The sequence below is a fragment of the Trachinotus anak genome, unplaced genomic scaffold (assembly GCF_046630095.1).
Source record: "Trachinotus anak isolate AG129_WGS33_773 ecotype Australia unplaced genomic scaffold, CSIRO_AGI_Tana_v1 ptg000013l, whole genome shotgun sequence".
NCBI lineage: Eukaryota > Metazoa > Chordata > Actinopteri > Carangiformes > Carangidae > Trachinotus > Trachinotus anak.
In genome coordinates, this window is record NW_027273864.1 from 27,711,183 (window position 1) to 27,728,307 (window position 17,125).

The 17,125-nt window shown below is 42.0% G+C and overlaps 1 protein-coding gene across 1 annotated transcript; it reads right to left on the reverse strand.

The window, feature by feature from the left end:
- Positions 1–1,359: 1,359 nt before the first annotated feature.
- LOC139630950 (leucine-rich repeat-containing protein 38) lies at positions 1,360–16,777 on the reverse strand. Its single transcript, XM_071494823.1, has 2 exons — positions 15,260–16,777; positions 1,360–2,224 (listed from the first exon to the last, which is right to left on the reverse strand). The coding sequence occupies exons 1-2, from the start codon at positions 15,885–15,887 to the stop codon at positions 1,977–1,979; spliced, it is 876 nt and encodes a 291-aa protein (XP_071350924.1). The 5' UTR covers positions 15,888–16,777; the 3' UTR covers positions 1,360–1,976.
- Positions 16,778–17,125: the final 348 nt, after the last annotated feature.

The following is a 17,125-nucleotide window of genomic DNA, read 5'->3' on the forward strand; positions in this document are numbered from 1 at the left end:
TCAGAACACAGCACGTTCAGGGTTCCGACTCGTTCTAAAGGAACATTTTGAATTCCTTCTCATCATGGCTCTTCTTCTGTCCTCTGCTTGTTTGCGTTTAGACGCTTGACATTCTTTTCGCTTCATGTCTCAGATTCGTTGAATTATTCATGCCTTACAAGAATGTGAGAAGCGATGCAACGTACCTTAGTTTTGGGGAAAAGAAAATACAAAGAGTCCGGCTTTGAGCATTCCAAATCCTAATCATGGAGGATTTAAATATACAGGATGCAAATAACAAACAGAAACCCATTAAATTTCGGGCACTGCTTTATTTAAGGTACTGTACTCTCGCTCTTGTGGACGCTGATACATTAAGAGTTTTTCTATGAGACTTCTCAAGGGCATCAGATCAGCAGGTTTACTACAAGATACTGGAAGATCTTTAGAAAAAGGACAATAAGCTGAGTCCATGAAGTACTGTAAATATTCTGGATATCTTAAACACAACAAGAGACATCTATTTATTCCTCATACAGTTCTCTCTGCTCTGAAATGTTCTTCCTTCTAAAAAAGAGGTTACAGCTTGCCGTGTATGAAGCCAAGTAAGATAGCTGGTTCTGTCATAGACAGACCAGGAGAAAATGTAAAGCTTTGGAGACCATAACTGCTTGACTGAGTACAATATGCGTATACAGAGTGTGATTTGGCTATAGTGCTGCCTTCTATTTAGGAGCTACCACTACCTCACTAAATAAAACTTCATCCACACCAAAGTCCTTAGATGCAATCTGTCCTTCACCAAAACCTAATCTTTGGCAGAGGATAACATAACCAGTCTACCAGGGTGGTGTAATTAGGGGCTCGCCAAAATTAGGTGCAACATTTAAAGTGTGTTGTTTGACACAGGTTCTACATAGATTCTATTTTAATACCATATTTGCCTTCGTTTTCAAGATTATATTGTAGCTATCTTATGAATTTCTTCCTACACTGTTCACAGTTATCAATCTAAGGAACATACAGTATATCTTCTTGATTTATATATTTGTTTGACTGTACATTGTTTTCTTTTGTACATAGGTTCGCGATTATATGATTAATATACTGCTGAAAGAACGTGTGGACCCAACCTGACCTGCCTAAGGTACATCACCTACCAAACATCTCATCATTGACCATATTCTTGTATTTGACTGACACCTTTGTCAGCAAATGCAGAAGAAACAACAGTATTTGCCTTCTCTGGTGCTTGTGAACCACTTTTTGAATGTTGGTGAGTGAGGCTGTCCCAAAGAGACATAGTAAATGGCAGGATATGCCAGCATATCATGTTATAGGCAGTTAAATACTGAGGTCACTGGTCGGTATGACATCCTATTTTATTTATTTTTTATTTTTAATGGGATCGAGATCAAGCATTCTGCCCTACACAGATACAACCCCGGTGAAAATCATCTAAAAGGTTGCGCTAACTTTGATGTCACTTTACAGGATTCAGACTCCACAGCTGGACGTCCATGTGATTGGACGTTATTTATGTTATTGGCTTGGCTAAGACTAAAGCGACAGCACTGCGAGCACTGCAGCAACACTTCTTTTCTTTAAATCTATTTCTCGTTCATAATAAAGGTGTTAGCTGTACTGTATTAGTGTAGGCTTATAACACTGAGCCAAGAACCAGTAGCCATAAAATATGACCACACTCTCTCACACCTTAAAATATGAACTCTGTAATTTCATTTTGCGAGTGGAACTGGACACTCACTAGTTTTTACTGGGACTTTGGCTCATTCCTTTGGAATGTCCTTTATTACCATATTGTCCATGTGCAAAGACAACTGCAACTGTGCCAGGGCAAGATCCTACCATTCAACAGTCCTGCATATTCACCAGGAGCAGCATGAAACTTGTCACATGTGGCACACACAGTCTGCGGTGTCCCCTCTTTGTTTGCAGCACCCACTCAAAGTGGGCCCTCAGAAGTAAAATCCTGTTCACTCTTCACTCTCCTCCTCATCCCCTTTGGTGCCTTTACTCCAGCGCTGGAAGCAATGAACAGTTGAAGCCAGGAAGAAGCTGGTCATGATGGCCACCACAGACACTGAGATGCCAGAGAAAATTATGATGAGCAGGTCTGTTAGAGTCAGAGTGGCCTGGCACTCACGGAAGCTGTCCTTTGAGAGCTGGGTCAGGGATACACGTCTGCCGTCCATGGGGAGAGAGCACTCCATGCCTTCCACTCCTGCACCCAAACAGCAAACAAGATTACACAGATTTATTAACCCTGCGTAGCACTGAATTATGTAACATTTATGGACTTTTAGACAAATGAATTCACCTGGCAGCAATTCAGAAATGACATCATGTAGAAGCACAAACACACAGTGCAGCTGGGTCTTAATACAGAGCAATGCACACGCCATAGAAACACGAGAACTCGTTTACTACTGCACTGATTCCCCACATGCTTAAAACTGAATGTGATGCATGCTTTCCCATTAAGGGGCCAGTATACTTTATCAGAACTGGCTTTGGAAACCTCTGTATCAGACAGAAACCATCTCTGTCCATACACTCCTGAAAACGCCTACATATTACTATGAATCTCATCACCCCCCCACACTGATGCCAAAATATTTGCTCAAGGAATTCAATGACAAACAATAGGACAAGATTTGGGTTTGGTTTATCCACATACACTGGGCATGTGCGAGGCTGTGTAAACAGGAAGCAGATTGTCAACTCTCAGTTGACAACTGATCAGTTGCAGAAAATAGTACGAAAGAGAGAAAAGCAAAGACTGTTGTAGCATTAACATGAAGAATTTCACTGAACAGCTGCAGGCAAAGACAACAAGGTAATTTGTTATGTTACTCATGTTGCTTACATTGCTTTCACCACTTGTAGTCGAGGCTGATAAAACCTAATCAGGGAGCGACCGGGCGTGACTACGTCATCATTTCCAAAGGTCGCCCATCCAGACTACAACACCACCCCGGGGTTTTTTAGACTAAAACCAGGTCAGCAGCGTTTTCAAACCGTTCCGTTTTCAGGGCTCAGAAACTCCAGAGTAGTGTGGACAGGAGGCGGTAACACAGCAAAAGAGATGCGTTTTAAAATGAAAACACAGCAGTGTGGACGAAGCCTGAAACAAACGATCCAACATTCCCACCCACTTCCCGCTGTCACTGGGCAGCTGTGCACAGGTGAATAAAACTATGCTGGTTTTGAACTTCTCTCTCCATCTCTCTTGGGCACATTCAAGTGCAACGCTGTGAATGTTTTTCTGGAGAGACTGTCTGAAAACGGCTCTGTTATCCCCCACTTAACAATACCATATCTCCCGGCTCTCTATGACAGCTGGCTTTTCACTCTGCCTTCAACTGTAGCCATTCAAATCAGGTGTACTTATTCAAACAACACATTATACAAACCACAGCCTTTAGTCCCACACCTCACCCAGGCCACGCTTGCTCAGAGGTCTGAAATGATCAGGGAATACAGTGCAGGCTTCAAGGTGTCTTGTTTGTACACAGCTGTTTAATTCTAACAGTGTTGTTCTGTAAAAGATCTGAATTCAATAGGGCAGTGCAGTGGGGGCTGATTTAATAAGTGTAAGGTTGATCAGAAGTCTTCACTTATAAGATGAAGTTGCTCAGTGTATACAGTACACCCACCCACAGCATGACTGTAGCTTCACTGTGGGAATAAAGTCGAAATGCTAAGAAACTGCAAAGCAGAGTGATACTGTAAATGTGCACTCTGCTGCTAACTTAATATCTGCTACCCACTGTGCAGAACATTTCACATTATCCATGTGTTTTGTTAGAGAGGCTTTACTTTAGACTCGGTGTACTGTAATGTGTAGTGCAGTGTGAGCTGCTCGGGGTGGTGGCCTATCTCTGTGCCTCTGACAACAAGACTGGAGAATGAAATAAACATCAGTTCTTAAATCATTTTCATTTTGGCTGCCAGCTACAAAAAGGCCAAGAAAACACGTCCTCATTAAATATGACTCCCAGTTGCAGCTCAAACATTTACTGATGCATCAGCAGAGGACACACTGAGACAGGGGCACCTTGACCAAACTCATCTCAGGATGAAAGCTTGATAAATCAGTGAGTGCTGCTCTGTGTGTGTGTGTGTGTGTGTGTGTGTGTGTGTGTGTGTGTGTGTGCGTCACCGTCACGTTCATGTTATTGTTCAGTCATGATTTAAATGGAAAAGGACACTGACGGTGTCTTATTGAATCTCAGGGGTATAAGCCTTTTCCAACTCATGATTACAAGTGAGATCGACTCTGGATCGTTAGGGGGAGTTTTAACCTGTATGTGTGAAAGACGTGTTTATGTGAATCCTTCAACGTGTTTTAAGCTTTTATCTGATACAAGAGCTAATTACACACTTGCACTGCAGTGAATGTTCACATATCTACAGTCAAATCCAGTGTCCACACTACTCGTATCCCTCATGCTCACACTAACATTGGCAGAACTGGCCTCAGGCACCATGCACCATTCAAATGCTATAATCTGCAAACTCTTACATTTCCCTCTGAGATTTTACAGCTTTATTATTTGTTGTACTTTATTATTATTGCAGTTGTTATTGTTAATCATTTGTTTCTTGTTTCCTTTATTTTATAGTCGTGTTGTCTTTGTTTTTGATTGTGTCTTATTGTTGTTCTCAGGTCTCTGCCTGATTAAATACAGATTCAGTATCTCCTAACTGTCGTACCCCTGACGCTGAAAACACTTCAGATGATAATCTATACATGAAGTTACCCTCACACTGGCAGTGCTCGAGGAAAAACTGGACGTATTGATGTGGATGTTAGCTTATAGGTGGGATGAAATGAAGCCTTGCACTGTGGGTGGCTACTTTCCACTTACACTGTACGATCAAGTGCAGAAACTTCATCAATTCTGGGCCTTTGCTCAACATTCAGCACAATTTGCAGCATGCTTTCCTATATCACAACTGAATAGCTTCTCTCTTGGCTGGTTTCAAGGATGGTCATTCATCAAAGACATGTATCTATCATTTCTGTGGGTATTTCATTAAGTTGTTAGTTAGCAATGTGAACAGAAAATTAATTGCAAAAACTTAACTTAAAATTAAATAATAAGTAAACAATGTTCTTGCATTGGTTGATATGTTATATATGTACATATAATTGTAAGGAAATATCCTGAAACTGCATCATAAGTGTTAAGTGACAATGGAAAGAAGAAATAATGGAAATTAGTGATGGCATGGAATTGGTTTCCATGCTCCTCTGATTGACTCTACACTATTAATTAGGTTTGTAACTGAACTCTTTAAGAGCTTGATAAAACTTAGTGACACTAATCCCTTATTACAAGATACCGATTCTCAGATTTCTTTTAACAGTCAATTAGTGGAAGACACAGGACATTACACACACATCTAAATGCTAAAATTACAGGATGGAAAGAAAGTGTTTAAACACCACAGTTACACCTTAATTTTTATATCAAATATGTGCTTTTATTGATTTTGTTTTATTGATTTTTTTGATGTTGTTATTTTAAAACATACACTGCATTTGTCACATCGTTAGATTTTTCGTTAGATTTTTTACTATTGTTTTTCTGCATCCAGCACCAAGACTTAAATTTCAACCATAATGATACAGCAGCAGGGGACGTAGCAGGATAATATGATGATGATGGAAGGCCTCTTCCTCCTGTTGAGCTTGTAAAATACAAATATAATAAGTTCATTACAAGCAAACGAAGAAGAAAGTCTGACTGATGCAGAAGCAGCAATAGATAATGCTGATCACTGGGGAACAGAAATCCCTAAGTCATCTTATTTTATCTAAGATTTAATCAAATAATATCAGGGCACTGCAATTTTTACCAAACCGAACAGGAGTAAACAGTGTAATTATTGGGATCTTTTTCCTCTGCAGATTTATACACATTTGTTGCCTGAGTGAGTATTTGTGGCACCAGGATAGTACAGGTGGGATTGAGACAAAATGAAAAACAGTATTTATGTTTATCGTAAGGCAGCGACATGTCACCAGTCAGACATGTAAGAGCTACACACCAATAGAAGTCACTGAGATGTAGGATTAAACTACGTCAGGCTTTGGCTGTGCTTGCAATGCATCTTACTGCAGGAACAATTCAGTTTTGTTGTTGATCTGTTTCAATGTTGCTCAATGTCCTTTTGTTTTTGGAGTATAATTACACCTCAGTGTCTGCAACTTGTGGAGCATCAGTTGTTCTTTTTTTTTCCGTAAGGTTTTATTTGTTCTATCACAGCCTACATGCAGACCATAACTGGGCTCACCACTACCAGGCAGCTGAGTGCTCACTGGACAAGCTCCTCAGAAATCTCAAGTAGCCTTGGATCAGCATCAGATCAAGTGAGTCAGCTCCAAACTGACAAGGAGCCAATACCAACAAATCCTGGTGGAGCCAGAGAGGAGCATGGTGGTTCCTGGCATGATTATTCCAAAGCATGTCTACCGTATGTCAGGGGAACCAGAGATCGAAACAAATTCACAGCCTTTACTGCATGTGAGAAAACTGCTCCGAGTGTCTGAGCAACACACAAGTCTCCTGCTGGACTCACAGCACATTCAGGGAGGGTTCATCAACTCTGTCTCTGTGACATTTATGAGTGGAAAATGTTTTATTGTGTTTAAAAAAAACATCAGATATTCTAAGAATTTTGTTGTGTAACTAACCATATGGCTCATACTTTAAAAACATCAGTTCTGTTTCCAAATTGCAGTTTGGCTCAGCAGGGCTTCCAGCTAGGAGAGGATTTTTTTTGTTTGTTTGTAGTTTTTTTTCACTCTAACATTTCCAGTGTCTCTCACAGCATGTTGTGAATGACAGTGGTTTGACCTTGGATTATATAACCATGCACAATAATGCAGTGTTGTGAAATCAGTAAAGATTCATTCTAATGGCAGCCATACAAGGTTTTTCCCAGTCATGAGCTCGAGCCCCTCTGATGAGTGGCTGACTGTTTAATGATAACACACGTGCAGCACAGAAAGGACATAAATATGCAAACAGAGTATTGAGAAAGTGGCAGAATGCACTGTCCTTTTGTATCACTGCCACACACCTGACTAAAGACAAAGACTTCGAATAGCTCACATCTGAAAATCCAACATACTGCAGAGCCTGTCCTGCCTGTTTGTGCCTGAGATAAATGCACCACAGTCATATTCACAGTGCACTTATTGCGTGGCAAAGTAACCCATCACCTCAGAGACTTAGCCTTCGCCTTTGAGACCACTCTGTCTGGTCTTGCCTGTCCTAGATGCTTGATTAATAACAGCTGAGACTGAAATTATCCTGGTGAACACATGGTGCCTGCAGGAGTTGCAGCTTTATCACATTTATCATGATCAGAACAGAGTTAGACAACATGCAAATGGTGTTTACTTGCTAAAATGCCCACGTTTCCTAACTTTGAACGAGCCCTAGTTTGGTGCAAATGGTCTTTTAAATTTAAACAGCTACCTCTTTGATTCAATACCTGTCAGCTGACTGTTTAAACAAACGGCCTGAGCATGACAGCGTATAACTGATCTTATATTATCTCATTGAGGATATGAGCACATCCAGATATCTGGTGCAGGTGCGTTGGAGAATGTCGTCTTCAAAGACAGAAGTTCCCGCACACTGCTCTTGTTCAGCATCATCATTTCTAGTCATCGCAATGTTTAGACCTTTGTCAGAGGTCATTTGAACAGTAAATACAGCCATGATCTTAAATAGATGATGCTCCACGCCTCTTTTGTGAGCTCAGGTGTGTGACAGATATTCTCCCGTGGGCGTGTTTTTCAGTCATGTGACTATATATTGGGATGTCTCACTTGTTATTGGTATTTTTGAACGAATATGTATAGTGTGGAACACAATATAGAGCATACACAAATCACTGTCAATGACTGAAACCTTACAATAACTAATAAATTCTGATGCTGGGCAAGGGCAGAGTGTGGGATCTTCTTTCTTTCAGCTGAACAAATATCAAAACATTGATGATTGATGATGATGTGATACTCAAATTTTGAGAAGAGTTAATATGCAAAGAAAGAGCGAGATTAGGAGGGACTGAGAAAGATAGCTGGTGTTAGTGTACAAGATAAATGAGAGTGGGAGAGAAACTTTGTTTGACGTGATGTAATTTGGTGCCTATTTTATTCAATGTTATTGCATTGCTGTGTATGGAAACACAGCTGCAGACTGGAGTCTGTTTGATGTCCATTGATCACGAGAATGGGTCAAATGCAGGTTGAGCTCTCATATGTCTGGTAGGTTTTCTGAATAAAAGTGGTATCACTCCACCAAAACCTATAATGAAAACTGAGAATTTGAATTCATTCTTGCACATATTATATTTTGTATTGTAGATATTCATATTTTCCTGTAATATTTCTTCACATATTTATTGTAAATATTTAATTTTATTTTGTTGTCAAATCTTCTGTTTATATTTAAGGGATCTGTCCTGCAGTACTCGTTTGTTTTATCTTTGTTTATATATGTCTTTCCTTTTTTACTATGTTTACTGCTTTGCACCAAAACACCAAAACAAATTCCTCGTATGTTGGAAAACCTACAAACCTAATGATTCTGATTCTGATTCAGATTCTGATGGTGGCCTCACCCGCTCTCTGTGGCAGAGGAACCTTAAGCCATTACCAAAAAACATATCAGAACAAGTCAGTAAGGAATGACTAAAGGAAGGAAGGAAGAATAAAAGTTTCTTTATGAGCTCAACAAGTATCTCAGTGGAAACATCAGTAGTTGAGAAACTATTTTTATTAAAAGCAACCCAACAATTGACCCCAAACACCTCCATGATCCCAAAGAGAGTGCCTGAACCAGGCTACTGCGCAATAACGTAACACACATTATGCCCCTACACTATCAGGTACGTCGGCCCGCACAGCTACATTACATCCCTGGCGCAGACAGTTGATGGATTACATTTAGGATTACAGCCAGCCAGGGGGATTGGCTATCTGCTGTCTGAGCCGTGATTGATCTACCAAGCTGTGACAGACTGATATCGGAGGCTTGTTTCTCCTCCCTCCCTCAACACCTCACTGTCTGTCCAGATTGATCTCTGCACCAATGGCAAAGGCAAAAATCTCCACCACAATCTCACATCTGCAGACTCCTGCAGGAGTTGGCATTCATGCTCAAGTCTTCACTTGCTTCCCATATCGACAGCATCTACACACTCCACCTCCAAATAATCAATTCGTGATAATGACTCACAAAACTGTCCCTTCCCTACTTTATTAAATGAGATGAATGTGCCACTCAAGTCCAATACTCAGTGGATGTAAAAAGAAGCAGGCAGACATAATTACAGAGAATTATTCAGTTGCAATCACAGACAGAGGCTGAAGAAAGATGGTGAGAGATTCATATAAGAAGGGCAGGAGAGTAGGAGTTGGGAGAGGAGCAGAGTGGGGAATGTGTGAAATGACTGCACTAAATGACAAGCATTCATGTGACAGTGGGCCGAGGGTGAATCATTCAGGAGGGGATTTCCTTTTGCGTGGAGACTCAGTGACATCACTCTACCATGGGCATATTCTAAAGGTCTCACCACAAAGGCTCAAATGCACAGGAGAAATTCTACGTCAGTACAAGAGCTGTGAAAAGGTGAACGCCATCAGGTGCCTTTTCACTGTTCGTCTCTCGTCATGATTCATTATGAAGAGACAGCTGAACGCGCAGGTCTTTGCAGTTTCTGCTTCACACTCGACCACACACAGGCACAAAAGGAAGTATCTCTCATGCGCGGTGCTGCACGCTGCCAGTGAAATAAAGCTTTTGGCTTTTCACCTTTTATTTCTGACTCTGGAAGATTATCCTTCTCTGCTTCTGTGCATGCAGCAGCTGATGCTGTCACACTGTGTAATTCCGTCCACCTTTTCACACTCATGCTCTCCCTTGCCAGCACTATCTCGCTCACATCCCAACTTTAAATAAACATCAAATTAGGCCAAGATAAAAGAAGCTGTCAGCCTCTGTTAATGGGATAGATATTTTCTCATCACATACCCATGAGTGGTAAAATATAGCGAGGAATCTCATGTGGGGCATCAAGTGTGTGCTACGTAGCCCCGGTCGACAGCATCATATTTTCAGAGCTGATTGTGCACGGTGAGCTAACAGGTCTCTGGGGAGCAACTTGATAGGCTGTGAAGGAAAATTCAGACTCCAACCCTGTCACATGAACTGCTACTTTGTAGTGAAACTCTCAGGTCACGACTAGCGTTGATAGCGATGCCACGATGAGCCCCAGCCTCAGTCTCTCATGGGAGTTGGCCTGCCCTGCCCTGTAGGCAGCTCTGGCTCCAATTACCCTGGCCAATGTGCCGTAGAACTGTGTCACTCTGAATTATACATGGCCTTTGTTCATCCTTAACCCAAGAGCACTGGAGACAGCGGTGGATCATGTTTACACTCATCCCTCCATTAAAACATTTATGAACCTAATTGGTGGATTAAAAAGAAAAACAAAAAAAAGAAAACGTAGAAATGGCACAAAAAAACAAAACAAATGCAGCAGGATGGAAACAGTTATATGTGTTTGTCAAAACACTTTGCAGCTCAAAATGAACACTTGACTGCACATTCTGTCAATCTGAGAGCCAGATTTAGCTTTGAGAGAATTATATCTTGTGGTGCACATAGGAGACAAAACACAGCCATGAGGAACGAGATCTGTTTTTCTATCCAAAAAAAAAAAAAAAGAGTCCAGAATTTGCTGCATCTTCCACCCACTCATCGTGCTGACCTGCAGTAATCAAAGTTATGCAAACAGAAAAGTGTGCTGCTTTGTGAACTCAAAAATCACAGGGGAAATCAAGATGTGAAAAATGGAATGGGAATTGGGTTTACAGCATGGGCTCCGCAGCTGCCACATTATGCAGGCCACCGCAGAGGGAACCATTGAGATCTCAGGATGACTCCTTATTTATAGAAGTGCATTTTTGTCATGATCTGTTGTCAGTTTTTAAATGGTATTATTTTTCTGTTCAGTTATTCTGCTGCTTGTCAGATATTACAGTTTGCCAGAGGTTAGGACTACTGAATGTTGATTTGTGTCTGAGTTCAATCAGTAAGACACCACCTAGGCCTGTGACAAAATCCTCCTTCTCCTGATGATGGTTTCAAAGTAAAAGCTGTCTTAAATATATGATGTTCTTGTAGTTAACAGTGGTGTCAGCAGGATCATATTTCATAGTACGCACAAGAACAGCCTGTCCACCTGAAGGCTGCCTTTAGGTTTCCCACTGTCCTGTATAAGACAGGATCGTCCCACATTTGAAGAGAAAATGAATCAATACAGGATACAGCTGTTCTAGTCTACAAGTGGACTGGAGAAGTTTATCAACGAGCAGTAGATTGACAAGCTCTTATGAGAAAATACATGTATGGTTGCCTTTTATACCTAAAAGTGATCATACAGTGCAGTACACTGATGGCTCACCTGGTAGAGCAGGTCTCAGAGGCTTACATTTAACCACAGGTTCGAGTCCGACCCGCGGCCCTTTGCTGCATGTCATCTGCTCTCCTCTCTGTACTAATTGTAAAGCTGTAGTACACTGCATTTTTAGGTTATAAGCACATTAAAGAGTGTGTATCTGCATTTTGAAATCTCCAAAAATCTTTGCTAAAGTCGGCATTAAGCAGCAACTAAATAAACAAACAAAATCATAAAAAAGAAATAAAAAAAATGCATGCACAGTGCATACAGGATTACAGAAGCAGCGCCACTGGTAGTTAATACAGAAGAAATGCAATTATCATTTTGTACTAACAGGAGAATATACACAATATGGGCTGATTGACATCAGTTAATTGGCATAAACTCAGTACAGACACAGGAAAATGTCTGTTTAAGATCTGATACTTAATTTTGCTTTCCAAAATGTTTATGGAGCTTCACCTGTGTGCAGCTCGTCCATTTCCTTTGTGCATTTTGTTGTTGGGACAGTTCTGCAAATAAAACACTACGCTCAAAAAAATTAAATAAAATAAAGTACATTTGACATCTTTGAGGATACTGAATAATGTCAGTTTGAGCACTGTGTGTAAAATAAGTATTAGAGTATTAGAACTATCACAGTGTGGAGGGAGTTCAGAGGTCACACAGTATTTCTCTTGCTCTTTAATATTTGTTGTATGATGGAACAGACATGAAGATGCAACACCCACACAGATGGAAAGAACCTGCTCATGTAGACTTTAAAGAGTCACTTCTGTCACTGTAATAGATTTTTCTCTATGATGAATGAGATATTAAGTTGAAACGCCCACACTGATGATGGTTGTTAGAGATGATACATATTGAAAAGCTTATCAAGTCAACCTCATTCACTAATGAGTGTCCATCTGTTATTGTGTAACCACCTCTGATACGCCGTTGCAGAGAATAGGTCACTGCATTTTTCCGTGACAGGAAGCTCAGTCATTGCATTAATTAGGTCTGGCAGTCTGACGCCTGCATATGTGAACCGGCCGTGTTTGTGAATCTAACACACCTCCCTGCTCGTTTGTGTTTGTTCAGCAGCAGATATGGTCCACAGAGAGTCAACTGTACTCACAGCAAGTCCATGAAACAGAAACATCTACAGCAAACAATGGTCAAATGTCAAAAGTGGCAGCTCCATGGGCGTGTGCTAAGCACCTCTTGGTTGATGAGTAACATAAGACACAGCAGTAGTGCTGAGAGTAGAATTATCCTTTAAAGATCACAGACACCATGCAACCACAAAGAATCTAATCCTTAGCTGTGTGTTATTCCATCAATACTCTCTTCTAGACGTGTGTGTCGCACTTCATTTCAAAGTGCTGCAGTAAGACAACAAAGCCTAAAATATACAAAGAGAAAGACAAAGACTTGATTTGGAGGAAATTTTTAGTTCAGTGAAACTACTTTTTATCCTCACTGACCTGTTACAGAACTAATTTGCATTGCCTAAGAAAGAGAAGAGCCTAAGATTTAAAATAATTATTATGCCTTTTGCTAAAATGTTATTTCACACCCAATCTTCCAGCATTATTAGAATTACAGAGTACATTCCAGACGCCTTTTATTGGCCAAAGAAACTGATAAAATAACACAAAAGACCAAATGTAGAGAGATATTCCATACAAATGAGGAAGTATGTGTGTGTTCATTGTCCTGGCTGGTGGACTCTTCTCTGGGGTCATAAAACACACCCACTGATGGGGATGTAAGAGCTGCATATGAGGTGAGATATGCATTACTAACTCAGTCTGAGAGTGTGTATAGTCTGGGGCCAGTTGGCAGCCATGGCAGGAGCTTGGCCGGGCCTTTGGCGTCTTCTTTGTTGTTGATGTCCGCCTAGCCAACACTGCTGATGCAATTCATTATGCCTCACAGTTGACAACACTTAGACCTTGTGATGAATGCATTTGCAGCCTCGTACTGGGGGGGATTATGCATCCTCACCAGTTTATCAACATTGCCTCCTCACGGGCCCCAACTTGTGTGTTTTTTGGGGCATGTGCAGAAGGTCCAGAGGGAAGAGCAGAAACAGTATCAATAGCACAGTACACTGTGGCCTATATGGACTGTATATGTGGAGTTTGTTTTTGTGCATAGTCAGCAGCAGTCAGCCAGTTATTTTAGTGGAGCTGAACTAAAGTTTTTTTTTTTCCGGCCAGATCACAATTAGGATTCGAGCAAGTTTTGCATTTTAATTTGCGAATAGAAATATGGTAATTTTGTCATGAAATCTATGCCTATAATCCTCTCTCACATCTGAAAAATATCATATCTAGATTTAGAACATTTGGGCCACTGCTTTGATTCACACCTGAAACAACCTTGGAACAGTGACAAAAATAAATGTTCTCAACCCTTATCTGTGCACCTTTATTCAACACCCTGTACCTGAACATTATGTTCTGTATTTCTAAACAGAATTGTGCTTTTAAAACATTGTGAGCCACATTCATATGAAATTCGGATTAAGCCAGAATCATGTAATACGTCAAATCCACACTCTGATCTAACTATGATAACAGCACGAGTTACTAGTCATGTGTGGCTGAACTGTCAGATCTGTTTATTTTTGCCTCCTGGCTCCCACGTGCTGGCTTGCATTTATGAGATAACTGCTGTCTGTGAAGAACGTTAATAAACACATGACTGACCTTCAGTAAAACATTCATTATTCCCTCTGAACAAAACACATTGATGATGATTGGTCCAGGAATTGTTGGCTTCTGAGAGTTGTTTCAGATATTTTATATCATCTGCTGTAAACTGAATGATATCAGCAGAGATTTGAACTACTGTAATGCTCTGTGTTTCATCCAGGAAACCTTGAAACCCCTATTTAGAAGACAGTAGCTTTGGCTGCATGGCCAATCAAGCCCAAGCAACCAGATCTTACCCACAGTATAATAATTCTACAGGGATGTGGCGATCCCCTTTGTCTTGTGTCCTTCCCCAAATCTGCATGCACACACTGAGATTGCCTCACAAACTCAAACAGACCAAAACTTCCGCCCTGTTATCTAACTCAAGCCTCCAGGCTGAATCACAGTGGTGGACCAGGTCTATAGTATATGGGCCTAAAAATTCACACAGACACAGCGTTAAACACAGATGTGAGAGGGTTTGACCTTCATTGGTGTAGGGAAAAAATCCTTAACAATATTGCTGAATTACACTGTCCACCAAATGGCAAGTATTATATAAATAGGTATTATATAAATATAAGCCGAAAATTGATCGATCTGACTACCACGCAAGAAAACAGGTCAAGGCTTGGTTTATATGCAAGCTGAGCTGTGGAACCAGAGAAATCTGCTGGTTAAAATTCTTCATGTGATTTCATTCATTTCCTCTTCTATATTGGACAATGCTGCATTTTAACGTAGTGCCTCATTCTGAGTTTGGAAATTAATCAAATATGTAAACAAAACGTCCTTGTAGTTTCCACGTTCAAACAACTGCTATTGTCTCATATTACACACGCTGTCTCACACATTATAAGCTATGGGGGTGGAGAATGAAACAGACAAAATTAGAACAAGGGAGGGAGGGAAGGGAGGAGGGGAGGAGGGGGGGGGTTCCCTCTCCTACAGGGAAAACATAAATAGACCAGAGAAGTGTTATGGCAATGGATTTGCCATAATGCTGCTGTATGTTCAGATAGGCTTTAGTTGACTCAACCACATGGAAAGTAAAAGCTTCTTACATGCTTGCTACTTACCATTCGGAAGCTTGTTTGTGTTCTCCATCAGCCATGCGAACAGGTTGGCAAAGTTGCAATTGCATACCCAGGGGTTGCCCTCCAGCCTCACCACCCGCAGGGAGGGCAACTGACTCAGTGCCCCCACCTTTAGCGTAGACAGCGCATTACGCTCCAGTTCCAGTTCTCTCAGAGAGGTGAGGCCCAGGAAAGCATCCTCACTCACCATGCTCAGATATGGGTTGTTGCCCAGTCGTAGTTTGATGAGGCTACGGGACTCCCCGAATGTTCCCTTAGGGATTTCAGTCAGATTGTTGCTGCCCAGGTCCAGGAACACCAGTCTGGAGGAGGTGCTGAGTGTCCCCGGTTCTATGTGGGAGAGGGAGTTGTTCCGGAGGTCCAGGTAGACCAAGTCACTGTACAGAACCAGGAAGTCCGAGGGGATGCGGGGTATCCAGTTGTCAGCCAGCAAAAGCCTGCGCACATCCAAGGGGATCTCATTGGGGAGACGGGTCAGCCCACGGCCGCTGCAGTCCACAGTGTGAGGATCTGGGCACAGGCAGGTTGCTGGGCAGTTTTCCCCCCGGGTCCATAAGGCAGAGGACAGCAAGATGAGGATAGGTTGGAGCCAGCAGACACATGGCAACATGGTCAAGGGGGTGAAATAAATTAGGAAGAAAAGAGGCTCGGGGTCAGGGTGAATAGGAGAGGGTGGGTGGGGGTAGAGAACAAGAGGGTGAGGGTCAGAGGACAGGAGATCAGGACAAGGGAAGGGAAGGGGAAAGTGAAAGGGGGTGAACAGGGATCAATCCTCCTTAAGGAACATCCTGCCGTTGGAGAGACAGAAATCGGCTCAGGACCTGCGAGGCGGCAGAGCAGCAGCGAGAAGCGTTTTCCAGGAGAACATGTAGCAAGCTGCTTGGATGGAAGAGCAGACTGCCTGCTTTGAAAGAGCAAAGAGAGGGAGATAGTAAGCAGCAGGGAGCGGGAGAGCGAGAAAGACAGAGCTTAACAGAGAGGGGAGGGTAGCCTAAGAGAGGTAAATAGACACGAGCGAGCTGGGAGTGATGAGAAGCCGGGGGCACAGACAAGGGAGAGGGGGGTTGAGGAGGGGACTCTGTCCGCCACGCTACCCCACAGTTGATCTGGCAGCAGTGACAGACAAAGGCAATAAGGTCTCTGACACAAAAGGATATATGAAGCTGTGATTCAAGCATGACAAGCAAAGAGTATCATCGCTGCATCCCTCCATTAGTCCCAGGTCTGTGTGCAGAAGAGGCTGTCGGTCTGAAACGAGAGAGCGAGAAGCTCGCGGAGCATCGCTGAAGTGTGTGGTAAGGTTGTCCCCCTGCTATTATTCCTCCTCTGTCTCCCAGTGCCCCGCAACAGCTGAGTGTTAAACCCTATCCAGCACCGTATCAGGCTGCATCTGAGTGGCTGTGGGGGGGGGGTCCAAATGTCCAGGAAGGAGCTTCATGGATGAGCAGCACACAGCCATGCCAAGCCGATGTCTGCCTCTGCATCTACCATGGTTCGTCTCACGCCTCTTCCCTCTCCTTGTTTCTAGGGAGGCGTGCCTGAACCACACTGTCAACATGTGATGTCACTTCCTATAGTGTAGAGAAATGACAGGCAGTTGTATCTGGAAAAATCTGACACATTTATTTACGATGCAGTTATCATGCTTAACTTTAAGTGTCTTCAGCTGCAACATAATATTAACACAATATTTAGATATTTTACATTCTCCTTTCCTTCCATACATTTATATTCAATCCTTGCACTTGCTTTGTAATCCTTTGACAATAACAAGCCGTTGCTTCCACAGTAAGCCTCAGTGGTTTGATGATTTTAGAGAATATCTTGTTCAACACAGCCTGTCCTGTG